This window comes from Falco cherrug, chromosome 2 (genome assembly GCF_023634085.1).
Source record: "Falco cherrug isolate bFalChe1 chromosome 2, bFalChe1.pri, whole genome shotgun sequence".
In the NCBI taxonomy this organism is placed as follows: domain Eukaryota; kingdom Metazoa; phylum Chordata; class Aves; order Falconiformes; family Falconidae; genus Falco; species Falco cherrug.
Window position 1 is genome coordinate 64,672,833 of NC_073698.1, and position 27,853 is coordinate 64,700,685.

Consider the following 27,853-nt stretch of genomic DNA (forward strand, 5'->3'; position numbering starts at 1 on the left):
AAATTAATTCTGAACATCTTCCCGTGACTATGACAATTGATAGGATTTTGAAAGAACATATATCTACTTTAGATATTTTGAAAGAAGTTAAGTCCTCTTCTGAAAGATGTATTCCTTCCTGCCCTGGCCACATGCATGCAAACACCCACGGTACTCTAGGGCAGTTACATTACTCAGAGATACTTACCTTGGTCTGAAGATACACAGAACAAAGCCTATCAGTGAGAATAACTGTATTTCATTATTAAAATCTAGAAAAAAAAAGAGTAATGTCTTACACATTTCTTCCTACCTGATGTTCTAGCAGAGTTCTTCCTATATGATGACCTAGTAGACATTTTAGTTTTCCATCCTTAAATGTAAAGATGTAACTAACAACAGTTCTTAAATTTGGAATATTTTAATATTGTAATACATCAGGGCTAACATCACTGTAAATGCGGTGAAACAAGTTGTCAACTCAGCACAGATGACTTGTAAGACAAGATGGAAATTCCCTGAAGGACCATGTTGTTCTTTTCCACTAAAGGAAAAATTCTGTCATGGGAGCCAGTACCTGCAGGAGTTTCCCGAGGTTAAATATTTTATACACTTTTCTGCAGAAACAGCAGTACTGCAGGTAAGAACATGAGGTTCTAGCTCTCAGTTTCCACAGGAGTCTGTGGAACTCCATGGACATCCTGCGCTTTTGTAACAGCTATAAGCCTTCCTGTTGCTCTTCTACCTAGAAACACAGTTAAATGTACCAGCTATCTACTATAGATATCTGCCTAACTGCAGCATATGGTAACTTTCTGGACCATTCTCCACTGTGTACTAGGAACAAAATAAACCACATACTTTTCCTCTTCTAAAATCATATTCCCATGATAAATTTTTTTGCCAAATACAGATCAAATCAAGGAGTTAATCTGAACTTTGAAAAACTAGATTTGCTCTCTTACACAATGCCTGTCCAGTTAGTCCTTCATAGTGTCTTGAGGCTCAGTTTTTTATATTGCATCCAATTGCCAATAAACTAGTAGCAAAGTATCCATATTTCAAAGAAGAAAATCGAGAAATTCAATACACAGGATTATTTTATAATCCCAATAGTTCAACAGTTTTATATCAGCAAATTGAATGCATGTCATTGAATTTATTGTAGTCAAATGAAGGAGACCATAACTGCTACTATCCTAACTGTTGTGCCTAAAGGTTCTAGTGAGGAGGGGGAATCCCTTTTTGGCCCTGTTGCCATAGAAAGTAAACATTTCTTGCTAATGGCTTCTGATCCTGCAAAGTGCTGACTGCTCAAATTATGTTATTTGGATTTATTAATATACTAAACAGGGCAAATACGTAAGGGGAAAAGGGAACCATATCATGTTAGTATCAAAATAATATCAAGGTTCACCTGTTATGTTAGTGGTGGCTGTCACTAGTAGTAGACATTAAATAATTCTAAGCAGAGCTATGTCTTAAACAACTTAATTCTTCCTTTATATTACATTTATTACTTCCTGATCACCTTCACACAGAAGTATTGCCAAGTGTCAGTGGAGATGCTTCTTTGAGATGATGTGTATAAAGCAGGTATGCTATTGTAACACTAACATTATTTATATTCCACTTTTAATCAATATTTCAATGGCTTGTATTTGAAAGACATATAGATGTGGGACGTGGTTTAGTGGACTTGGTAATGTTAGGTTAACCGTCGGACTCAATGATCTTAAGGGTCTTTCCCAGCCTAAATGATTCTATGACTTGATTACAGCTAGTAGCAGGGTGGATCAGCCGTACCTCTAGGAGTTCCAAAGATTTACAGTCATTTTCTTGGATTGTGTTAGTGTTTAAGTTAACCAAGATTTGAAGAGTTCTCAGTGCAAAGAATTAAAAGTTGCCCTGGGATATCATGAAGGAGCATGAACTTGGCCAGAATTGTATCATAGTAGAATGCCTTAAATCAGGGCAATAACTTGAAGCTGTTTGATCTGTAAAACAACTTTTATGTATGTGACATACAAATATCTAGATCATAAATCTGTATGATCATATGCAGCTCAGTGATATAGAACATATATCTTTATGATACACAGGAAAATGAGATGTGTATTAGGAAAAAGGCTAAAGTGGAAAATAACAGCTAAAACATCATGTCATAGACTGACAATTAACATGAATTAAAATGCAAAACAAAAAATTCTCCTTAAAATATGGTTACAGCAGAGCAAATATTTTAAAGACTACTCTAATAGTACTCTCCTTTAAACACTTGAATGGATATTCATATGAAATCACAAGTAAAAATGAGTACTCAGTTAAAATGCATGGTCAAATTGTCACTTGTCATTGCGTTACTATGTAAAATGAATTAGCAAGCTCCATTAGTTTCACCATTTTGGCTTAGCTTTCATAATTCTAAGATTTTTTAACTGCCACAGATGTCTATAGAATATTATTCATGCTAAGCAGCTGTGTATCAGCTGTAGTGGACAGGACAAAAACTTAAATTTACTGTATTAAAGTAAAATAATAAAAAATATTTAATGTTCTTGCATTTGCATTGGATTTCAAATCTTTTTAATGGGCATGACCAGTTTTAAAAAATATATCCAATAAAAGAAAAATAATACCAGCTTTCTCTTATGGATGAGGAATTAGATCTTTTCATCTTGTTAAGAACAACATTCCAAATAACCATGTTTATTTGTCCTTTAAAAAGCCACCACTCTCTCAAATGTCAGTTTATATTTGATTGTCAGGAATGACCTGACTTTAATAGAGAATTATATTTGATTTTAAATACAAAACTAATTGCACATTACATAACAAGAGATGTGATTATTTCCTACTCTATTATATATCATAGCCTTTTAAATATACCCCTTTTCAAATATTAGGAAAATAAGCTTCTCCATCTGAAACATGGTTGGCCCCAGCCTTTACAATGTCCTGGCTTACACATTCCTATAGCAACAATATAAATGTTCTCTATCAAAAAAGATTCATGATTAATATAGCAGATAAAATCAAGATGCTTTGGTCCAAGGCTATACAGCAATACCCTGTTACGCATATTGTAGAGCTTCTATCAGATGAAGCTGATTTTAAATCCCACCTCCAGTGATCTAAATATCTATTAACTTCTGAAGTAAATAGAAAAATCAGTGCTGACAGCATGAAGTTACTTTGAAAATGGATTTAACCTGTAGTTACCCTGCAGGTTTATACCTCTTCGGGGTTTAGATTCTTCTGAGGCAATGCCAGGGTAAATATGATAGACTTGGTCTTCTAATCCCAGCCAGGCAAGCAACCCAGGAAATAATAGCTTTTACATCTCTTTCTTTCATAACTGAGGACAGGGAGCTCCATATTCCTACTGCTAAGTGAAGACAACATTTCCTCCTGCACGAAAATCAGAAATCAGTTAGGCTAATTTGTGAGAGTAGGGATGCATTTATGTAAAGGTGCAGTAGAAAAAAAATGGATATGATGAGAGGTTTAAAAGCAATACTTTTCCCTCTCAATAATTAGGCATCAATATATCATTAAATGAATTTACCAAGCCAAAGACTGCAAGAATGTTGACCTAAAATGCCCTTACACTAACAAAGATAAAGTTTGTTGTACAGAGGATGCTGAGACAGTTTCGCACGGACAAAGTGTTATTATCAGGGGCGATTATTTGCAGCTGGTGACATACAGTAGCTCTTATGTTGAATGCCAACTTTTTGGGAAGGGAAGAGTAGAGGAGAGGGAGAAAAATAATTCCCAGTGGCCAGCTAAGAAAAAAAGGGATGGCAGATCCCCCAGTAAGCATCCTCCCCTGGACAGCTGGTACCTCCCATCATCCCGCTTTCCCTGCAGTAATGCTCCAGGTGACCTTGGGACCCGCCCCAGGTCCTATTGGTTGTTTCTGCGTATGATGCTGTCAGCGTTGATTAGGATGCCCACTGAAATCTGTATGCTGACCAGTGGGTAAACTTTGTGCAGTCAGTCATGGACCTCCTCAGGTCAGCCAGCTGCTACAACCAAGGGGTGGGGGACAGGGGCACGAAGGGGTCAGTCTTGGTTACTCCCCAGCAGAACCCACTACCACCACAGCAGCAGGTTTGCTGGCGTGAGGCCATGGGAATAACAGCATGAGAACAATCATGTGGGGCACCTAGGGAAACGGATGGAGGCTGTGGGGCAGCTCGGGGCAGGGGCACAGAGCTGGGAGGGAAAGGCAGAGTCCAGAAGGGCCAACAGGAGACCCTTGGCAACAGAAAGGGGAAGGTACCTAAGGCACTGTGCAACACTAGGGAACACAAGTTGCTTCCAAAATCTCCATACTGCTGCACATTCTAAGGCTATGAGCATAAAAGTTTTCTACATCTGCCTTACATGATATAATATATACATACTAAACTTCACAAACCACCCATGTGATCTTCTGCTGCACTGAATTCATGCGTACTGTTCACAGTCATCTTTCCACGTCCCTCCCATCCTAAGCCAGAAACATACCCTCTTTCTATCTATGCTACAACCATGGTGCGGTGTGCTGCTTTTTTTCCCTGAATTGAGCAAATTTAGCACCTTTACTCAGAGGCACAAAGAACATGTAACAACACCCATCTGCCTCTTCTAATTATATTGTCCTGGAAGCATAAAAAAAACAACACAATTTTGTAGCTGATTTAAACTCAAGCAATATCCTTGATGCAAACACCAACCATGGTGTACACAGCAAGCACAGGGTAAGACTCTACCCTATACTTCCTCTACTCTGAGTCTTAGGCACTTCTTAAATCAGAGACTATCTTTTTGGTTAGGAGGTCTTAATGGATTTTTCTTCCATTATTTTTGTAACTTTTAAAATCCTTCTTGAATCACTCTTTGAATTTAAACTTTTGGTCTCTGCACCAGCCTGTGATGATAATTTCCATAGTAAAATTATACACCCCATGAAAAGGTGTGCTTTCAACGCTGTTTTGAACTTGCTATTGGGTAATGTAATCTGCTGTCACTTAGGTCTTGTATCATGAGAATATAAGTAAGAAATTATTGTTGTGATGCATGATTTTTAAAAGTTTTTACTGCCTAGTCATTTATCATGCAAGCTGAAGTGTCCTAATCTGTTTTCACAGCCTCTTCCACATCTCGGATCAACCTTGTCATCCTTCTCTATATCTTTTCTAATACCCTTTTTGAGATGAAGGAACCAGAAATGCATAATGTATTCAAGCCCATTTAAAATACACTTCCAGACTTGATCAGATAAGTATGAAAAGGTACAAACATCACTGAGAACAAATCAGTAATTCCACCTTTCTTAATCTCTTCTAAATGTTCAGTATAATTTAACAGTCTGCTGTTTAGGCACAATATAAAAGGTATTTTTCCAGTAGAAAGTAAACTGAAACTGGCAATAATTTTGTCTCTCTTCCCACTCCCTCACCTAGTATTTTCTTTTTGTGACAGATTGGTGCTCCTTAATAAAATGGCAGAATCTAAAATGATTCCTGGTTCAAGGAAAACAGAGGGGAAAATTAACAGCCAGTTCGTTTTGTTTCTTAATCTCTTGGTAGAATATTAAATCAATATACATCAGAAAAATAAAAAATATACATGAGACACTTCAGCATGGATGATCTAGGTGTCAAAACACTAACCTAAGATTTGAGATGCCAGAGTTTGTTTATATTCTGCCTCAAAGACTTCCTACATAACCTGTAATAACTCATGTGGTGACAAAAGTCCCAAAGGAGTTCAGGGCCTGCTTCGCATGGGATCTGATCTGAATCACTATGTTTACATCCGTATTATCCCATAGGGCAGAAGGTGGGGTAATGGCCAGAATACTTCCTGACAGAGTTTCATTCCTCTATTTGCCTAACTCAGTATTTGGCCTGTGACCACCTTGTTCAAAGGACGAGGCAGCCTGAACTCTGGCTACCTACAGACCCCAGCTGTCTGTGCCACACATGATGTAGGGCAATGGCAACTCCCACACTAGCCAAGACTCGTTGGCTGACTTGTCCGTTCTGGATCAGCCACATGATGCACTGAAAAGTGCTGCTGCTGAAAGTTGTGATGGGCTCAGCCAGGGCGCGGTGATGCCAAGTTATCTGACTGCACTTGGGGTTGCATTCAGGCCTAGTCTGGTTCTACTTTTTCTCCCAGTCTGCCCTACAGTTTACCTGGGGCAGAGTTCAGCCTGATCAAACTTTAGGTGTCTACAGTAGAAATGTCTGCATATGGACAAGTGTCTACAGTTCAGTTAAATCAACAGGCCAGTATGACCAAATACATGCAGACAAGAATTTATCTCATGCTAAAAAAAACAAATTTGGGCAATTGAAAGCCTTCCTGAGTTCTCTGCCTGCAATGACTAGCTCTCCTTTGACTATAGCAAGAGTTCAGACACATTGTTCAGATGGAGATTCTTACAGTGCAGACACTGAAACAGAGCAGGTCAAATTGTACTCCTGGATTTCATGTCATGGTGTACACTTGCTTTGAAATAATATGGAAATTCTGAGCTAAAATCAAGACATAGAACAACATATGAAATGCACCATGGGTGTTTGTTCTCAGTTTCCTTTGGCAAATGAGGAGAAAAGTACTTTCTCTGCCTCACAGTGCTGTGCTAAGACAAAATATATTCCAGGCAATGATGTAAAAAAAAAAATAATAAATAAATAAATTGTGGACCATTACAGTACTTCTTTATAGATAAAAGTGACAAGTATCTTAGGAAGCCATTGAAATTTCTAGCATATTTTCTTAGTCTTTGCATGTTAAATAAAAGCTCATATAATGCAGATTTGGATGTACACTATTGCTTACCACTGTCAATTTTTCCATTTCTTAGGCAGGTACCACAGAACCTAATATTGTGGTCTTCTTGCTTGTCAAAGCTAGGAGAGACAAAGCTAGCAGTCTAGCAAATTTCAATGCATTCTTGAAAGTATTTTTAGTATAATATCCTCTGTTAATGCTGGTTATTTATGTCCTCTAGCCCATGCTCTTGTAGGAAGATACTGAAGAAAGAGTACTTTTTTGTCTGTTCCTTTCATGTCTAATGCTAAGTGGGAGACACCAAGGTTTAGCATCTAAGGTTTTAAGATTTAATGTTTTAAGGTCTAACCCTGTTAGAAACTGAGTGCTGTTTCATTCCTGAAATCATTCTGCTTGTAAATCCAAAGTACAAGGTATGATTCAAATGGTTTCCCCAAAATAATGTTTATTAAAAGACTGAAAATCTTGTTAGTTTAGAAGAAACAATAAGCAAAATTTACCTATACTGAGCTCCATAACAATTGAGTAGGTAGTTAGAAATTTGGATAATTTGTAACACATTTGTCTTACTTCCCTGTCTCTTTTTCTTGGGGGTCTATCAATTAAAAAAAAAAACCAGTGTTTGTTTTAGGCAACTTTCAGCCTTAGTATTCTGATCTTCTAGGACATGCAGTATCAACCCTAACAAAAAGCCTATGCCCTGTGGTATCCAAAGACCCTCATATCCCAGTCCTTTATACTTTCTGAATAATTTTGAAGATGAAGTTGTAAGAGACCTCATTACCAAATCACAAATGTCAATCAAAGATTCTTCAGAATTTCACTAATGCAATGTTGACTAAGAAATATGGTTTGGGTGAGGAAAAAGGTGCCTAGAATTTTTTATCACTGTGTGTTCTGCATTCTTGCCACTCTGTCTACTCAGAGTCCTCTCTGCCCTTCTATAAGCTCTGCACTAATTTCCCAATTTCACCTCAATAAAATCAAAGGTTTAGCAGCCTCTTTGATCTTGCCTGCACCTGGCTGAGCATAAAAGAGCAAATGTTTGGATCCTGATTTGCATGTCAGTGATTCCGGCATGACATATCAGACAGTATCAAGCTCACTGTGCCTTTGAAGCAACAGGATTTGAATTTTTTTCATAGTTTAACTTGATATGAACCGACGGACTAAAGTCTATCTGTCACAGCAGGGCAATGGTTAGGATATAAATGTATTAGGCCTCCTCTTCTTTGTGCTTGAAGTGTCTGGCCTGATTGGTTTTAAAAATTCCTTCCAGCGGGGCCTTACTTGAATTAGCATGCAGAGGTGTGCCTGACTTCCTTCTGTATTACACTGGAGCTTGGCTGGGAATAGCAGTTCCTGGTCCTGCTTTTTCAGGCAGTCACGTACAGACTTACTCTTTTTCAAACTGTGAGACAGGACAGAGCTCAAGAAAATGAGAAACCCTGGCTCTCAAATACTAGGCTAATTACCACTCTGACCTCTCCAGATTTCCTGTAGCCTATGATTTTCCCTCTCTGTCTGCACTTCAGGCTGCTGTGTCCCATGCTCATCCTCAGCATCTTCAGCCTTTCTGACACGTATTTTGTTCCATTTGCTTTTCTCTGGAAGATAAGGCATCTTGTACACATCATCTTCAGCATTTATAAGTAATGGAGCATGGTGGGAAAGGAAGTATGTAAGAGAAAATTAGATTTTAAATTAATGAAGATTTTGCACAGGTCATAGGTATCTTCCCACAGGGGGATCCTTCTGGTCTACATCTTTTCTACACCTTTCAGACCCTCCCCCTGCTCAGACCTGTAAGGGTCTGGGCAACATAATCAGCTTTCTTAGCACATAAACCAATTACCTCCCTATCAATGTAGACCAACAGGGCACTGGAAGAGCATTAACCCACAAGGAAGTTAGTAATCGCATTAGTAGCTCTTTTGTTTTTCTTTATTAAAACTAGGAATATTTAGATATGGTAAAGAATAGCTGTTAAATTGTTTAAGCCGAAGTGCAAACAGTCATGCAAATCTGATGAAATTCCAGGAAAGGATTGTTATCCTGAGTTTCTTGAAGTGTCTCTGTCCTGTATGACATCAAGTTAAACCTGGTAAACATAAAATCATACCCAACTGAGAGAGGAATGTTGTAGAAAGGTCACAAAAGTTTGAATTACAGCTGAAAAATAAATTAAAGGGAAAGCCTCAACCGTATGCAGAGCAGTGGATATACTCTCATTTTTTTGGCAGTACCAGCGTATTTTTAAATGGGTTTCACTAAGCTGTAGTTTGGCTGAACTAGCAGAATTTTCTGAACTGAATGAAATGATCTAATTTTAGTCCAACATGGTTGAAATCAAGCCATATACATGAAGCACAACAAAAAGTTGTGGATTTGATACATCTGGGCTTGTGGATTCAACATGAGACACTACAAAAAAAGTTAGCTTGAAGGGAATGGTCCTCTAATAATCATAGAATCATAGAATCACTTAGGTTGGAAAAGACCTTTAAGATCATTAGAGTCCAAACATTAACCTAACACTGCCAAGTCCACCACTAAATCATGTCCCTAAGCACCACATCTACATGACTTTTAAATACCTCCAGAGATGGTGACTCAATGACTTCCCTGGGCAGCCTGTCCCAACACTTGACAACCCTTTTTGTGAAGAAGTTTCTCCTAATACCCAGCCTAAACCTTCCCTGACAAGACTCGAGGCCATTTCCTCTTGTCCTATTGCTTGTTACTTGGGAGAAAAGACTGACCACCACCTTGCTACAGCCTCCTTTCAGGTAGATGTAGAGAGCAATAAGGTCCCCCCTGAGCCTCCTTTTCTCCAGGCTAAACAACCCCCATTCCCTCAGCTGCTCCTCACAGGACTTGTTCTCTGGACCCTTCACCAGCTTTGTTGTCCTTCTCTGGACACGCTCCAGCACCTCAGTGTCCCTCTTGCAGTGAGGAGCCCAAACCTGAACACAGCATTGAAGGTGCGGCCTCACCAGTGCTGAGTGCAGGGGGACAATCACTGCCCTGGCCCTGCTGGCCACACTGTTTTGGATACAAGCCAGGATGCTGTTGGCCTTCTTGGCCACCTGGGCACACTGCTGGGTCATGTTCAGCTGGCTGTCAACCAGCACCCCCAGGTCCTTTTCCACCAGGCAGCTTTCCAGCCCCCCTTCCCCAATCCTGCAGTGTTGCATGAGGTTGTTGTGACCCAAATGCAGGACCTGGCACTCAGCCATGTTGAACTTCATACAATTGGCCTCATCCCATCGATCCAGCCTGTCTAGATCCCTCTGCAGACCCTTCCTACCTTCCAGCAGATCAACACTCCCCACCAACTCGGTGTCATCTGCCAACATACTGAAGGTGCACTTGATGCCCTTGTCCAGATCATTGATGAAGATACTAAACGGAACTGGCCCCGATACTGAGCCCTGGGGAAACCACTTCTGACCAGTCACCCACTGGATATAAATCCATTCACCACCACTCTTCGGGTCTGGCCATCCAGCCAGTTTTTAACCCAGCTTTTAATACTTCATCAAACCTTAATATCTAGGGTATTAGAGAATACAGAATATGTGGAAGTTGCAGCTATATACTTAGCCTGAGATCTGTAGAAACAGTAGAAGTAAGACTGGATGCAAGTATTTCTAGAAGAATGGAATCTCTGACAGACAAATTAAGATGAGCAGAAATAGGTGTGTTTTCTAAAGTTCCACAGAAAGGAAAAGAACTGTCCTTTACATTTAAATGTTTGCTATGTTCTTCTGTAGAACAATTACTTTTTAAATTTATTTCTTCTGGAAAATAATTGCTTTTAGGCTTGCCTTGTCTAATCTCTAAAATATTCCCTGATCCAGAGTTTTCTTAAAGGAAAGGATCTCAAATAAGATGGCAGACAGAACTTCACCATAATGAAAGTCAGTTCAGAGGTTGAAAAAACATGTATATTCCTGATCTTCCTGTCTTCTTCAGGAAGACTGACCACCTCCACTCTTCAGAGAACAAGTTACTTTCAGGTTTTTGTATCTCAAGCTCCAATCACTGGCAAAACCTTGGTAGCATCAGATATGGAAACAAGGTAAAAGCCTGTAAAAGCAAGGAAATTTTGTTTGTCTCTTAACTGTATGCCATAATATTCTTATCTGACAGCTTATATGCTATTTAACTGCTTATCATTACACCTGTCTCTTCTAAACAGGACCAGCACATTAATTCTGGACAAAGCATAGTAACATTTTCCAATGATCTTTCTGCACCAGCAATAACATGCAGGATTAATAAAATTTCATTTATATTCCTTGAATATTATTATGGAATTGACCCTTTCCCTTTTTATTGGCCTGAATATATAGATGCATTTTTAATCTGCATTTGGCCTTTTCCTGTGACGTGAGAATCATTACAACTTTAGCATCAGTTTTTCTAGCATACAGTATCAATGTTGATGGCGTCCTATAAATCATATTAGCACAAAGAATAATTTGGCCAGGGACTGTAGTGCCTAATAGATGCCAGGAGACTGTTTTTGCCTTCTCGGTGTTTCCTTCCATCAGAGATTTACTTTCAGTAAGTCATTCCGTAAATCTGGCCAAGTCCTTTAAAGTTTCATTGAGCTGTATTCCTGGGTCTGTAATGCTTCTCAGGGCTGTGACCTGAAACTAAGACCACTCTAGAAAGTCAACCCATTCCTTTGTCTGCTGTGGAGACAGATATTTTTTTTAATAATCCTTTTCATGAATAGGACAAAAATGGTCTTTTGAAGCATTTGTGGATTCTCCTTTTTTGTTACCTAACAATTCAGATGATTTTGCTAATACAAAAGATGACTTTTACTGGACAGATTTAGGTAAGTCAGGCCATTTTGAGCTATCTGCTTACCCCTGCTTACCCTTCACTTCCCGTTTCAGTTTACCACTGTAGATTAGGACAGACTAAGACTTTCTTCACCTGTTGAACGGAAGCTAAGAAATAATGTAGGACAGTATTTGACATATTCTGCAGTTGGTACAACTGGAGCCCCCTATCTCCCCCTTGTCAGGTTGGTGCTGAATCCTGCCCTGAAACGGATCTTAAAAAACTAACCTGAGTGTGATTGACAACAAATTATGATACTGTTGATACTGACCTATCAGAAACAATACATCTCCAGAGTTTTGAATATGCCGTATAAGTGAGAAGAGTGCTATTATGCCACTTTACAGCTCTTTGCCCCTTACCGTTAAACCCACACTAAGTAACTGAAGTCTGCAGGGACACACTGCCCTGTTTGCAAGAAGTGCTGTGCAATTCCAGGCTGTTTTGATTTTAAGATATAAATGTCAAGGACACAAAAATTCAAGCGTAAATCAGTTGCCTCATATGTGCCTACATCAGATGTATGAACAATCCACTCAGGGCTGAGGGGAAGCCATGCCAAATTTCCTAGCTTTTATTAAAAAAGCTGTGGGAGCCTATTACTATAGGAAGAATAACATGCAAGCTTATTGAAAAAGGAAAGGCTATATCCTCAGAAGCACTTTCTTTTTTAACTTAGTCATGGAGAAAAGTTCCTTGTCTTCACCTTTTCCTGGCCAACTTAGCAGGCTACATAAAAGAAGAGAGGACATGTTAGGTTTTGTCAGTAGTGGCTGGAACACTTGGAAGCCATATATAGTGCAAGATGTTATGCAGAATCATATCACTGTATCACAAAAGGAGGAAAATTGATGGGCAAAAAGGAAGCACAGTTATGTTTTTCTCAGTGAAAATAATACTTAAGTAAAAGCAGCAATAAGTAGTATCTATTTCAAGCAATAATGTTTGTGCATTTGGTCTTTGGGGTAAGAACATCTTTAAAAGTGTAATAAAAGTAGTGCTCACTGCTCGTTGCTGTTCTTTGTCCACTAATCAATATAAATATATATATAATTTATATAATATAAAATAAAATTGCGGACTTCTAGAGTAGGCTTTCTAGTGCATTCATATAACATTATAGGCATATACAGCACCTCAATACTTCTTTAGGCCTTTGAAAATGTTTTTATTACTAAATATTATTTTCTTGCATTATTCAGTAATTTTTGCAGTATTTTGCTTGTGATGAACACAAGAATAAACCAGCTCAATAATCATATTTCTAGCAGTTTCCAATTTCATGCAGTAAAAATGCCCAACCATGCTTTCACTGTAAAATAAAATGTTTCTTTAAAAAAATCCCATCAGAGTACTTCAATGATTCTTGTTGAAGTCCAATTACCTGTTTACTTTCTATATAAACACAGCAAAATACGTCCTGCTGATACCAGCAGACGCACAGCCATGAGATAAAATTATGTTTGTTTGCTTTTTAAAATTTACTGAGTGTAACATAGTATTCCCACAGCCTTCTTTTGCCCACTGAGTATGAGACTGAATAGAAAGTACTATGACTTAACAAATGCTTTTATTATCCGGAGTTTCAGTACCATTAAGGGCTTGTCTAAAAACTACAGAGCTGTAATGGGGCCATCCAAATTCTCTTTACGCTCACTAGTTTGGGTACTGGCAGCAGTCTAGTCATGGAACTCAGACAACATATGCTGCTTCTTGACTAAAATTAGCTTGTTTGTCCCACAGCTCTAACACTTAAGGGATATGTAATATAATGTAGTAATACAGTTTCAGCTACTGTATTCCAACCCTTTTTCAGCAGCAAGTTCTTCTTTATAAATAGTGTAATGCATATGTGTACGCATTGCATCATTCTGTACATATATGCTATATATGTAATACATCAGCTACGGGGTTATGCATTATTAGAAAGTGCCATGATTTTGTATCACCGTGCGTGTGTTTATACAGTGACTAGTACTAAAGGGCCTCGCTGTTAATCAAAAAGTTAAACAGAAAGAAGGCGTTTGTATGCATGTGGCTGTGTACACATTTATAAACAATTTGGTCAGCAATTAATTGATAAAGAGCTATCAGATACCGATCCCTCCTCTGTTCTATATCGTCCCTTCCCCCCATCTCTCTTCTGTCTGGCTAGCAGTTACCCAAGTTTTGATCAAATGTTTTCATGAGGCTTTGTTTCTGTCTCTACCGTTACCACCCTGCACCCTCGAAGCAGCTCTTCAGAAATCCAAGAACCCATTCAAATTGGTAACATGTGCTGAACGTTAGGAGCAAATTCATTTCAGTTACACCCATGTCAGCCCATTGACGTCAATGGGGCTACATAGTACCAGGCAAAGATGGGAAGGGAGCCTAAGGGCTAAATATTTCAAGGCAGGAATCCTTGACTCATGACCTTAAAGCATGGAAGCCTTCATAAATCACCCCTCCTGCTGCTGGATTCTTCCCTTAATATCTTGCCTTTGATGAGTAGCCTGAGCCACCTCCTTTTTCCAAAGGGGGAGGAAGGGCACGTAAGGGATGAATAGAACAAGCTGACATTTCCCTTACTCCCTTCTCTAAGCAATATGGAAACCTAAGGCAAAAATTTGCAATTGCTCTTTGCTCATGTACTTCTCAGCATAGAGGAGGCAAAATGGTCACTGACTGATAGAATTCAATTTCAACAGCAGCATGAAAACATGAACAAACCCTCCCACATCCAGTTATAAATCAATAGCCATTATACGACTCATTCTGCCAGGGTAATTAGTTATAGAAATGTCACACATGCACAGACACTTCCCGGCTTAGATGCATCAGGGCAAGCCTAACGATACAGAACAGCGCTCATACTTCACATGGCTTTGAATCACAGCTGCATCTTCACAGGAAAATTCAGCTACATTCATCTTTCTGCAGAAACACTGAAGATCATTTGTAATGATGTAATTATTGTGATGATGGCCTAATCTGAGGCAGTAAACTGCCAGTAAACTATCATTTTAGGAAGCAAAAAAGGCATATTCCAGAAGTAAGGTAGTTTGTATTCTCTCCTTTCACCTGGGGATGTTAAAACACTAGTTGTGGAGGATACAAGTCATGCACTTGTCACACTTTGCCCTTCCTTTGCTTTGTAAAGCACCAGCCAGCTTTGCAGAGGCAGTAGTATCAAAATGGGGCAAAGCAACAGTAGCCTTCACTGTCTTAAAATCAGTCAACACTTAATGGCTGCTGCAGGACTTCCCTAGTATACGTGTCTATTTAGAGAGAGCATCAGATACTGTTGGTGGCACTTAACCATAGTATTTAGCTTACGACCAGAGACGTCCCTCTTGAATGGTTTCTGGTAGTGTTATCCACCTCCACGGTAAGTTCACTTCTGTTAAGCCTAGAATAATTCTCAGCTAAGGATATGTTGTTCTATCCCACTTTTCTGGACACTAGAAGGACAAATCCCCTCTTTCAGCAGCCTCTGCCTGGATCCAGCAGAGACTTTCACCCGCTGACAGGGTGGTAGCTGATTTCTCTTGCCAGGACAGCCTACTCCAGCAAACAGACGTCTCAGGTTAGAACAAGTGTAAGCACAAAGTCAGGAAAACCTTTGGTTTGCCTAACCAGAACTTAAGCCCAGTTACACGGAAAGATGAGCTTCTTCAGAGCAGTCATATGTCTGCACGGACTTAACAACTCAGAAGAAACTGGTGCTTTACAAACCACAGTCTCCTGATAAAATCTGTCCCTTGCCAGGCTTTTTGCATTGTGTAGATGTTGACTGGCTCTGCTTCCTAGCAGCTTTAAGTCAGGTGGGTTTCCTGTGTTCAGAACTGACAGCTTTGGGAAGTGCCATGGCAAGGCATGGATGTTGTCACAACAGTTTATTAATCCTTTTCTAATTAGCATGGAATCCATATGACCATTACGTGAAATAAATACAGACAGAAAAAGCCAAACTTCCAATACAACAAAAGCACACATGCTGTATGGGAGCAAGCTATTTTCATAGTGATACAAATCTACTTCTGCACTCTCAGCAATCTACACGAATTTCCTCTTGCTCATAAAATTTGTGAAGAGACCAAAAGATGTGTGTTGCTTCCTATATCTGCCAATTATTATTTCTGTCCACAGAGAATACCAGCCTCTGTGACAGCCTGGCTCCCCTTCCTGCTCTTCTCTACAGGATTTAAAAGAGTGGAACGTTATAGGAGAACATGGATTTTAAAATTCTGGAATCATATATAATATAGAGATATTTTACAAGTCAACAGGCCGTACTCTAGAGAGGAAAGATAAGACAATGAAAATGTTAATATGATTTTTATTTCTGCCTTTTTATGCAACTCTAATTTTTATTTTTATAAGTCGTTTTGTAAGGATGTAAAGGTTTGTGTTAATGCACCTCTTGTCAGGAGCAAATGTTCTTCCTACAATTATTGCCTACTTAACTAAAACAATTTCTACAAATGACAAGCTGGAACACACTTGTAACAGTAACTTTACTGAAATTACAGGCAAACTGCTGCAGGAAAAAAAAGCAATGGCTGTGACCATTACACATTTCACAGCAAGTGACATGATGGAATTGAATGTTGTCATGGTTGAAAGCTTCAGGGATCTCATACACTTCATTGAGTCTGTCTACAAAATGCTAAGTCTCACCATGTTCCCTCACAGCAAGATTCCCAGTCCACACAAAGCTGATCATGCCAAGCCTCTGCAGTGCTCAGGAAGATGAGCTGCAGTAAGGGAAAACATAGCAGCATCTTAAAGAACCACTTCTCAATCGAATGAACTGTGCCTGTGGAAGCAGGTTTTAATACCTGCTCCATGCAGATGAGAAAGCCATGTATAGAGCGTTAATATTGAAAACATTGCTAAAAATTATTTTAAAAACATTTCTTTTAATACTGATATTTTTGCTAATCTGAGAGAAAATGCTGATGCCTTTTGGACAGAGGAAATGAGAGAGGTGCAGTCTGTGTCACTGTCATCTGGGATTTACCTACAGGCAAGAAAAGAATATGGACAGTATCCATCCTACTTCCATCTCTGCTGACTGTGGGGGGTCATCAGGAGGGCTGGAAAGGTGAAGAAAGGACCTCCTCCCAGATACCCACCTTCCTCCCACCACTACCTCACCCCTGCTGCGTCCACTCCTAGCGCATGAGAATGCAGGTTCTAAGAATAACCAGGAGGGAGGGTAAGAGCAGAATGATGCAAAGGTACACCGGCCGTTCTCTGTGGAACAAGACAGATCGCCCTAGACCGCAGTGCTGTGTCCCTTTCTTAGGAATTTGTCCTCCAGCTGGCTGTAACTTTCAAACCGGAAAATCTGATGACTGTATCACTGCATCATTTTTATCTAAGCAAAAGGTTCATTTTTGTAGTGTTTAATATTTCTGGTACTTTATGTATTGATTTGTAACTACTCATGCTTCCTAAATAAACAGTTATAAAACAAATTGAACACAGTCAGGAGAAAAAGCAGATATTCTTGAGAAACCTGAACCACAGCTTTTTTGAAGGCCAGAATGCCGATGCTGCTATATTTAGTGCCTTATTTGGTGGGAAAGAACAAACCACTAAAAGATTTCTTCCAGCTTCAATTGAATGCTACATCAGAGCAAAAGTAATTTTACAAATGACATTAAAGAAGCCAGAAAGTTATATCCTTTTTATTTACTATCCTTCTGGAGGATCATCTGCTTTCTTTTATTTCAAAAATATTGTCAAAAAGGATTTTCTAACTTGGAAGTGTGTTATTACAAATACTAGTCATACTAATTAGTCCATCTGGTTATTATCATGGAATATGAGAGGAATTCTCATGTGCTTTTTTTAAAAAAAATATCCTTTTTTCTTGATATTTTTGGGGAAAAAAGCAGTGCCAAGACATGTAATTTATTTGGAATTTAACAGTTTCACACTGTAGAACTATTACACAGTTAGACAGGCTGATCGGAACAATGAAAAAGGTGAAAAAAATGTAGGTAAAGGTGGGAACCAGACCTGTGAAGTGCTACCAAAAATAAAATGAAATAGCAAAATAACAGTCTGTCTCTTTAAGATACCAAAAATAAACCACAATACTTTCCTTATCTAGATCCTGATACTGCACTCAGCTCTCCAGTCACAGGAGTCTGACTGTGGGGAGTTCATTGCCGGATCAATGCACTGAAGTGTAAAATAGAGACATAAGGCAAGATTAACATTAATGCAAATCCAAAGCGAAGAGAACACAAAGTTCATACAGCGGCAAGGACAGAACATTATTCACAATAGTTACAGATTCCAGCACTTTCCTTTCTTCTGTTTATTCACTGCTCATTTGTATCTTTTTTTTTTCTTCTTTGGTTATGCATGGCTGCCACTAATGAGGTTTGTCACTATTCCACCAACAAATATCTTTGAAGGCACTTGTGTGTGGTGTTTGAATAGGAAAGCAGGTGAGTGAACAAGGAAGTAAATGGAAGATCACATTAGTAACCATAGCAGCCAACAGTATTTCATCCCAGGAGAAGCTTCCTCTGGTAAAGGCTGGGCTTCCTTTTAATGAGTTTAATACACTCTTCCATGGTAATGGGGCAAGTCTTTCAAATGGTCCATGTGATGGGACCTTCTGCTGTTCTGTGTCACTAGTAAGACTGTCCTGAATGCTGTGCCTGTCATGAGGAATAAGATTACTTTGCAGTAGACAGGGTCTGGATCTCCTACAAAGATGTATTTGCTAATGACCAGAATTTCCCTGTGATTCATTAAGTTGCACATACACAGGTAATGGGGATGAACAACTCTTGGTTGTAATTGCAGGGAACTGCCTCAGCTGGCATAGGATTGCAGCCAAATTTTAACTGTCGTGCATTTACTTGATCATGTTGAATACTTCGAAGCCAAATTCTGTTCTTTCAGAGGATTTTGTGAGGAAACAAAGGTCACCTTTGTTAGCAAGGATGTGGGCATAATGACAGTGCATTTAGCTTTTGAGTGTAACAGAAGTTATGCATTATTGCCAGAGGTTAGAAACAGAGAGCTCAGAGAGTCAGAAACATGCCTCATTTCCACATGCACTTTCTGGAAAAAACAGATCTAGACAAAGAATGTCAAGCAAGACTGAAGTGATCTTCAATCTCCAGTGCTTAATCCTCTGTCCTTTGGGCCACTCTACTTCTAATAAAATTATCATCACAGTGGTTTGATGCTGACTGTTTTACTTACTTTGGCTTCACCTTCAATTTGTTAACCTTCCTGGGCAGGTAAGTTCTCAGAGTATCACAACAACCATTAATTACATTCTTCTCCAAAATTAAGTACACCTATCACAAACACCAGGCAGTGAAATGTTTTTAACATTAAACAAAGACATCAAAATTAGTGTTGGTATCTCTTTTCACAAACAATATTCAGAAGGATCTGAGAAAATGCTATTTGCGATAGATCAAAGCACAAACATCTGTTCCACTGAGGGAATTATTCCCTTGTTAATACAAATTAACTAGCTTAAATATATGGTGTAGATGCAAGGAAGAGAAGCTATTCTTTTGATTAGCTTTTCAGAAATATAATAGAGGGAGAGACATAACTAAGAAATGATATATTTGTAGGGGAAAAGTCAGGAACACTGCAAGATAAGCGATTTCACTTGAAAGCATACACCAGTTTCTCAAGTAGATGAGCTGCACACAATTAACGGCCTTTCAATCTCTGTCATTTCCCTCTCCTCACACTGTTCTCACATATGCCCAAGTCAACCCTTACCACTTACAGTTCTTTTCATGAAGTATTTAGTCACTTTGGCCAGAACTACTAGGGGTACATAGGAAGCATGAATCTAAACAGATGTCATCTTAAAATCTAGAACTCTGGTGCCTTTGATGTCTACCATATTATCAATGTGTACTATATCACCATTGTGCCTGTCGTAACTGTGGAACTTTATTGGGGCCCAGCTTTAAATCCTGCCTTCCCACCTTCCAAAGCTGGGGTGGAATAAACCACAGAACACCACTCCCTCAAGAAGAGAATTCAGCCTGAAGCGAGCTGCTGCTCTTGGACCAGTGTCTCAACATTTTCACTGCAACTATGAAATAGGGTAACTCAATAAGGATTGCAAAGTAGCAGAAAATGCAGCTGTACATAAGAAGAGTAAATCTTCTGCACACTAACATATTCACCTTGATGTCTGATGCTATTTAAACAACAAGCGGGATGTTTCAAGCAGAGGTGTACTGATACAGTAAGTAAATCAGAAGGGATGTGAGATTCCATGGTAAGTAGTAAGATCTAGAGCATCTGGTAATTCAGCTGGGCAGGTAGGCTGAGAGGCCAGTAATGGATCAGGAGGAGTCACTCAGGGAAAACAGGAAGGAGAAATGGAGAGCAATAGAACAGGAGGTCTAATCTGTAGTCAGAAAAGAAGCAAGAAATTTAGAAAAGACAGCTAGGTCATGCAAGGTAGAGACATCATACAGGTAATTTTAGGAATTTATTTTTAAAATGAGAAATGGGGAGTGAAATAAATGTGATGGCATATTCAAAGACAAAGACGATTAGTTTAATAAATTGCTTAAAAGTGAAACATTGTATAATAGGCAGATCTATGACAGATATGATCAAGGTTCCTCTTTCAGCTCGACTGTTAAGTCACAATGTGACCTTTAGCAAGTCACTTCAGGCTAGATCCAATAAAAGACTCAGGCACCTTAAGCCTGACTTAGGCAGATTTGAGGTACCAAAGTCTGAAAGTATGACCTACACACCATGCTCAGCTGCGTAGTAACCCTGGAGGAGCTTGTCACTTCCAAAAGGCATGTGTATCTGCACAAACAACGCACAGTTGGCAAGGGTGTGTGGCATTAACTTCCAGTGGCCTACCAGTGCTCTTTTCTGGGCCACACATCTAGGTTTCCTTTTTGTGGAAATATGGGCACAAAGGACAACTAACGCAGGCTGGGATTTCACCTCAGTATGTGCTCAGAATGCAGCTGTGCTCCTCTTCTCTCCTTTGCTTGGCAGCGTAGTGCCACAGGTTCACTGGGAAGGGCAGAAAAATGGCTCAGCTTAGCTTGAGCAGTAGCCTCGAAATGGTGAATCCATACCTGAGTGTGTGTGTCCTCACTGCCCTTGGCTGAAAGAGTCAGTAAGAACATGAGCCGCGGTCGCCTTTTCACCTTTGAGAATGCAGCCAACCTTTGCATCCATCCCATATGGGACCTACACCCATGAGTGGGCTCCAGGCTCTGGATCCGAGGAAAATGTTTCTTGCAGCCCTGTCTTGGCTACCTAAGCTGAGGAGACAGCAAGGAGCTCAGAAGTATCCTGGTGATGATCATACTCAGCGCCGAGCTGCTGTCAACTGTTATTGGCTCATCAGATGAACTTCTTTCCCTTCAGAAAGGCTCTGTGCAGTGCATAGCAGTGTGGGCACCGCGCACGGGTTCTCTAATGGAAACAGGGTATAGATATTGCAGGTTTTAACCTATAGGGATGATCACCTGCTTCTATGAAGAAATGACACATGATTTTGTGGAGAATCTGTTGCAGTATTTGGATGACAGAAACTACTGAAAGTATTACAAGGAAGAAAACTTTAAAAAGCAGTTTTTTGCATAATATGAAAGTGTGCTTTCATTCAAAATCTGGGTAAGAAGCAATGTCATTAAAGACATTGGATTGACTAAATGGCACAGTTAGACTGCAAGTAGAATAACTTGTAAAAATATTACAAAATATGAATATTCCATAGAATCTTTGAAAATGGAATGACCAGACGGAGAAGTACCCTAAAAAACCTACTGAAACAATTTCTTCTTCCACCTTCGCAGTCTGTGTATTTTGACATTATCACTTTATCTTCACGAATTAGGTTCTTCTGTTTTTTGTAATAAACTAGTTTCCTAAAGGCTGGTGATTTGCACATACATATTAATATGTAATTGCTCATGTAAATAAACAGATAAGCAGTTTTGTGTTAACTCACGCAGAATTGCTAATTCTAAGAAAAATTCCTCTTGTAGCTCTTCTAATCATTTTTCCCTTTCAGTTCCAGTGGTAATTTCTTGAAAGTGAAATCTAAGTACAAAACCCTATGTTACAGAAGTGTCAAGTCTGTAAATAGAAGCATGAAAATGGGAGGTGCTGCAAAATGAATATAAATTCTTAGTAGTGACCAAAATGAAGAAAATTGGGTTTTAGACCAACATCATCACTTTAGAGTTTGAAAAGCAACATTAGCTTGACCACACTGCACTTACTGTGCATTAAATTATACATTTTGCACTCTAACCAGTAATAAAAAATGCTGAGCATATATAATGCATCTCAATTAAAGGTGACCTGTAAAGAATCGGTCATATGTCCTTCCTCTTAGTATTTGTGATGATCTTAAATAGCGTAATCTCAATTTTTTCCATGTAAGTTAGTTATATTGGAAATTCAGGTACTCTTTCAGTTAAAAAGATTTTATGGTATCCAGAGAACTACTGAATTGTGACAACATAGAAATCCAAGGAACAAAAATTGCCAAGTTTTGGCCATAAGCTAGGTAATAAAGGCCTGCTTACGTGATTGCTGCTGAAGGGGGGGAATGGATTTTCGTAAGTATAAAATGCTTTTGATTTTGTTTTTGATAGAATTAACTTTTTAGTAAAACATTGAATTTTACTAAATTAATAGTTTCCAATTAATTTTGGAGAAAGTCTTAGATTTCTATTGAGTTGTACAGAGTAGTACCAGGCTACAATACTCTTGCAAACCTAAGTGAGTCCTTTGGTATGAATGGCATGAAAACACAACAGTTGAGGAAAACAAAGCCCTCTAAACGTGTTCTTTCAGGCATCTTAAAAACCCCACAAACTACTAAAAACCAGGCTCCCGTTTATCCACGTGCACTTTTTTTGCTGACTCCTGCTTAACCCTTCAACTAGGACAACTAATTTCTACTGTTCGCGGACTTATGAGGGCTGGAACGTTGGGGCTTCAGACACTGCACAGGTTCTTTCAGCTGCTCCCGCTCCGCTTTCCGGACGGGAAAGTTTCCGCCTGTTCTGCGCCCCGACACGACGCCGCGGCTTGCCGGGGCCGCCCCCCTCGGACGACGGAACGCCGAGGAACCGGCGCAGGACTGCGCCAGGGAGACTTTGCTTTTACCACAATCCAGCCCTGCCGCCCGGTACCGGTAACAGGCACTGGAGCCTGCCTGCGGTCTGACGCGAGGCACGCCGCGCTCCGCAGGGCCGCCACAGCAGCACGGGCGTCCCCTCGCTCCGGGCACCGACGGCAGGGCGCGTCGCGGTGCCCGGGGCCGGCTGGGCGCCGCCGGGCCGCCCGCACCTCCGCCCGCAGCTCCCCGGAAGGGCGCGGCGGCCGCTCCCCGGTGCTCCGTGCCTCCCGGCCTCCCATCTTCCCCGGCGCGGGGCGCCCGCCTGGCGCCTGGCTCCTGCCGCCCCGCCGCGACCCGCGGCAGGCAGCGCGGCCCGGAGGAGCACCGGGGGCGGGCGGGGAGGCGACGGCAGGTTTTTAAGCGCTTTTCTCGCCTCGGCAGGGTGGCTGCCCCCTGCGCTCGCCGCCAGGCCGGTCCCCGGCCAGGGGAGCCCCTACCCGGCGGCGGGCACCAGCGCACTGAAGCTCCGCGGGCGCCGCGCCCGCCGCCGTGTGTGGAAGAGCGGCGGGTGGGGGTGGGGGGCGGCGGCGCCGCGCGCATGCCTGCCCGCCCGCCCGCCCCGCGTGACGTGCGCTGCCGGGGCCGCCCGACGAGATCAAAGCGGGAGCGGCGCGAGCCGGGCTGGGGCCGGGCCGGTCCGCGCGTGTGAGGGGGAGCGGCGCGGGGGCGGCCACCCCCCGCCCGCCGGATAAACCCTGGGCGGCGCGGGCGGGGCGGGCAGAGCGGCGCGGGGGGCGGGAGCCGGGCGGGCCGTTCCTGAGCGCCCGCCGACTCGGCAGTGGTTGGCGGCGGCTTTTCTCTCCGCCTCTCCTCCGCGAAAGTGCTGTGGCGGCGGGGCATGAGGGGCCGCGGGGCGCCGCGCCGCAGCGGCGGCGGCGACGAGCACATGGCATAGCCGAGGACGGTGGCGAGCGCCGGGCCGGGGTGACAGCGGTCTGGCGGGGCGAGCGCGGCTCCCTGAATGTGGAAAGTGAGGCGAGCCAGGGAGCCCGGCGGCACCGGCGAGCACCTGGCGGCGCGGTCCTGAGTGCCCGGGCAGCGGCGGCCGGCCGCCATGGATTGCAGCCTCCTCCGGACCCTTGTGAGCCGATACGTGAGTACCGCCGGCCGGGCCCGTCCCGGCGGGGCCGCCCCCCCTCACCCGCCGCGGGGTGGGCCTCTGAGGCAGCCCGGTCCGGGGCTCCCCCTGGGAGCGCAGCCCGTACCGCCGCGCACGGGGGAGCCGGGGGGAAGCGGCGCGGCCGCAAGCCCCGGGGAGCCGTGCGAGTCGCGGCGGGGCAGCCGCACCGCGCTATGGCCTCCGGCTGGAGGGAAGGGCTCGCTCGGGAGCTGGGCGGTCCTGTGGCGCGGCCGGGGGCTTGGGGGCCGCTGCCCGGGACTCCCCCCGAGCACGGGGGGTGCGCAGTGGTTGGCCGGTGCCCCGCTGCCCGGGCGGCTGGCGGCCGGGCTGCCCTTCGCTGAACCGGGACGGGCTGACCCGCGTTCAAAGCGCTGTAACTTAGCGCGCTGAGGTGCGTAGTTATTGGGGAAGATAAAACCTCTAGGTTTGGAGTTGTTTTTTTTTCTTTCCCCCCTTTTTTTATCTCCTCGTTACCTTGTTGCAGTCAGGCTGCGTTTTGTGGAATTGTCCAATTTAAATACACAGGCGAATGGAATGATCGGATTAGTCCCAGGTTTCTGTAGGTGTGCGTGGTTAAGATGCAAACACGCTGAACTGGGTGTACTTTAGGGAAAGAGAGTTGGTCTTGCTTGTTGGCCAGCATGTTTTCCCCCACCCGTACCGTCCGAAAGAGCAAATCAGTAGCGCGTTAGAGTGGATCCAAGCATAGGCAGAGGCGCATCAGTGAGTGCGAATGCAGTTTCATTGAACCCCTGACAAATGTTCAGGATAATGGCTTTAGTAAATTAGCAGAATGCCAGTAAGTGCGAGGTTAGACAATACAAGAGTCGAGGACCACCAGTACCAGGAAACTGGAGATTTTTGCTACTGGGTGTAGAGGAAAACAAAAAAAAACCCCAACCAAACAAAAAAAAGATGGGGAGAGAGAACTGGGATTTTCTGATAGATCCATCTCTTCCTCCTACACAGCGAGTACTCTTTGAAGCATCTTTCATGGTCTGACCATGAAAGTAAGTACAAGTAAATACACTTAGTTTGTGCATGTTGTCTCCACATAATACAGGCTGAAGTCTTTCTTCTTCAAGAAGACTAGTATGAACGAAGAAAAATAGCAGAGATGAAGAAAAGGCTGGATTTTGTTTTCCTGTTTTCAATAGGGTATTATGTGGGATGAGGAGAGAATGGAGAGGTGACTACTGAAAGCAGCTATGTGTGTATGGATCCTTAGACAGTGGCCCTGAGGGAAGGAGAATACTCAAAATACAATGAGGTATAAGAGAAGCAGTAGTCTCTATGGATATGCAAAGCTCCTGATCGGTGCTGAGGTCTGCTTGGAAGCAGGCAGGATCAGTTTGGGTGTAGTGATGTGTCAGTGCTGATCGAACTGTCGTATGTGGTTTAAGATTTTTTTTTTATGTGTGTGTTTGTGCTCACATCTGGAGCCTGTACAAATAGCACATTCATTGTGCACAAAGCATACTGTGGTCTCTAAATCTCTTCTGCATAATGTTACTAACCTTTATTTCAAAGTGGACTTAAGTGTTGTATATGAAAGAAAGATGCTTGAGAGTAGTTAAGTAGTTATTTTAAAAGATGAACATGTGTATCGGAAGAAAGTATGCTGAAAATAAGGCACTTGAGCTTTTAAGTTGTGGATTGTCATCACTTTCCTGGCCTGCTGATGAGAGTAATTCAGCAGTCTAAAAGCAAAATGAAACATTATTATATCCCATGTGAGGAGGTGTTCCTGTTTCCTGGATCACACTACTCACTGTACTGTAGGTATGGCAATGGGCTATGTCTAGATAATTGCTTAGCTGGTTCCAGGCTGCCTTGTGTGTTTTCACCTGTTGCTTCTTATTCTTTTGCATTCCTTGTTACTTAATTTTACATCTTTTCTTCTAAGGAAAGATCAATTTGAAAAAAGCTACTCTAAATAAATTTAGTGTTCATGATTTCAGTAAGGCCATTCAGACCTGGTGAGCTGTGTGTTGTGTTCTTTTTTTTCTTTTTAGTCTCTATGGCTCAACTATTTTTTGTACAGCTACACACAGTGAAAGTGAAAATAGTTTGAATGCTGGGCCTGAAATGGGCTGCTGTACATGAGCAGCAGATGCACGTCAGCAGTATCACTCCATAGTTCACCCAAGCACTATACACACCAGCCATACCTCACAAGTGTAGATTTGCTTGCCTCTTTTCAAGCTGGTTTTTCATAAGGGAAACAAGGCGTTGACATTTTTGCAGGAGTGTCGTAGAGGATAGGTACATCTTGTGCTTATACCAAAGTAGGCTTAAGCTTGGGTTTAGTTAAAATCTCTACAGAAGCTATTCAGTGATTCAGGTTCTACAGCTATGGATTTTTGTTCTGCCAGTTGTGTCCTGGACTTGTTCAGCTGCAGGTTCTTCCCAGAGCAGGCTGGTCTCTGAATTATCCTGAGAACCTTGGTTGATGCAGTCTGGAGAAGTTGAGGTAGCTGGGAGCTCTTATGGTATGATCTTGGGATACCAAGCAGTTGCTATGTAATGTACTAATGGACACTTCTAATAGGATGGTTTCCAAGAGTTCTGCATCACTCTTTTTTTCTTTCTCTGTACTATACGTTGTAGGACATAAAGGCATAAGTTTAATATCAGCATTCCTGTTCTGATTGTGAAGGTCCCCCTATTCCCCTTTCTCTTGCTGTTCCTGCAGTTGCTGTCCTGAAGCAGTGCAAAATAGCATGTATCTTCAAGGCCCTGTGGAAGCATAACGATGGCTGGGTGCTGTCAGTTCAAGTTGAAGTCAGTTTCCTGATTAACATTTTCAAGTATCTGTTGGCTTTTATCTGTTTTACCTGCTTTGAGTGTTGCCTTTGTATCTTCCAGGCATTGGAACAGTTCAGTATCGTGTGTTGAATAGATACATGCTCCGCATGCTAGTCATACTGTAGTTCATATCTCTTCACCAAGAGATGGTGTAGTCTCTTAGGACAGAGGCAGTGATGTCTTTCTCTTACTAAATTTTTAAACTGACGTTCTGTTGGCCTGCCTCTTTATATCCATCCTGCAAGGTTTTTTTTGTTTTCACTTCAGCTCTTACTTCTCCTTACCTTTACTGCAGCCATACACATTTTTCGCCAACAGTCCTATAAATTAACTTTCTATATAAAAGGTGTTTGTTTTACTGCAGTACAGCTGACATGGAGTTCAGTGTCATTTTCTAAATGCTTTGTGATCCTTCAAGCTGAAATATAGCAATGTAGCTTTTCTTAATTGCATCTAATGAGATTATTCTATATATTTTATGGCTTCAAACTGTATGAGCTGTAGTAGAGGTATCTTCAAGTAATAAAATAGAGACATCTTTGCATATAGCTTTTGCACTATGAGGAAGCACAGAACCAGAATAAGCATTCTACAATAAGATAAACTTTGACAACTATATTGTTTAATTTACTTTCCCAAATAATGGAAATAATGACTATGTGGGGGTAGTATGAAAACTGTCGGAGGGAGTATACTGTTTGCCATGTTCTATAAAAATGTAACATCTTTTCTTGGATATTGCTTTTGCATCAAACGACATGCTTTTCTGTCTTCTTGAATTGTTTGTACATTCCCTAGAGGATGTGTGCTACCCTAGGGACAGCAGCCTGAGAATACGGAATTAGTGTGTGCTGTCCTGTAAGTGTCATGCAGAGCCTGCTGTGTACTCAGTAATGAGAGGAACTTGTTAGCTTAATATTAAGCAGTGCACTAGTTAGGGGAAAAAACCCAAACATACAATGATAATAAAAATCATGCCCATACAAGATTAGCTTCCATTTTGTCGTCATATTATTTGGGACACTGTGTGGATATCATTAAGCAATGTGTTCTGCCCATAATAACTGCATGTGCATTGGTTTCCTCTGGTAACTTATTTCTTGCTGATCATGGGACTTCCAAAGTTTTTCCTC

General features: G+C 41.6%; 1 protein-coding gene across 9 annotated transcripts in view; it reads left to right on the forward strand.

The window, feature by feature from the left end:
* Positions 1–23,449: 23,449 nt before the first annotated feature.
* Positions 23,450–27,853, forward strand: part of ATP11A (ATPase phospholipid transporting 11A) — a 131,686-nt gene continuing 127,282 nt past the window's right edge. For 4 of the 9 annotated variants that reach the window (XR_008730834.1, XM_055701720.1, XM_055701722.1 and 1 more), the window contains exon 1: positions 23,455–23,885. Coding sequence is in view for 8 of the 9 variants with exons in the window: in XM_055701720.1 (XP_055557695.1) it covers positions 23,847–23,885 (39 nt within the window). In the remaining variant the exon portion in view is untranslated. Of the gene's footprint in view, positions 23,886–27,853 lie in introns of all 9 variants that reach the window. The other 5 variants (XM_055701725.1, XM_055701723.1, XM_055701724.1 and 2 more) reach the window with 2 other exon arrangements.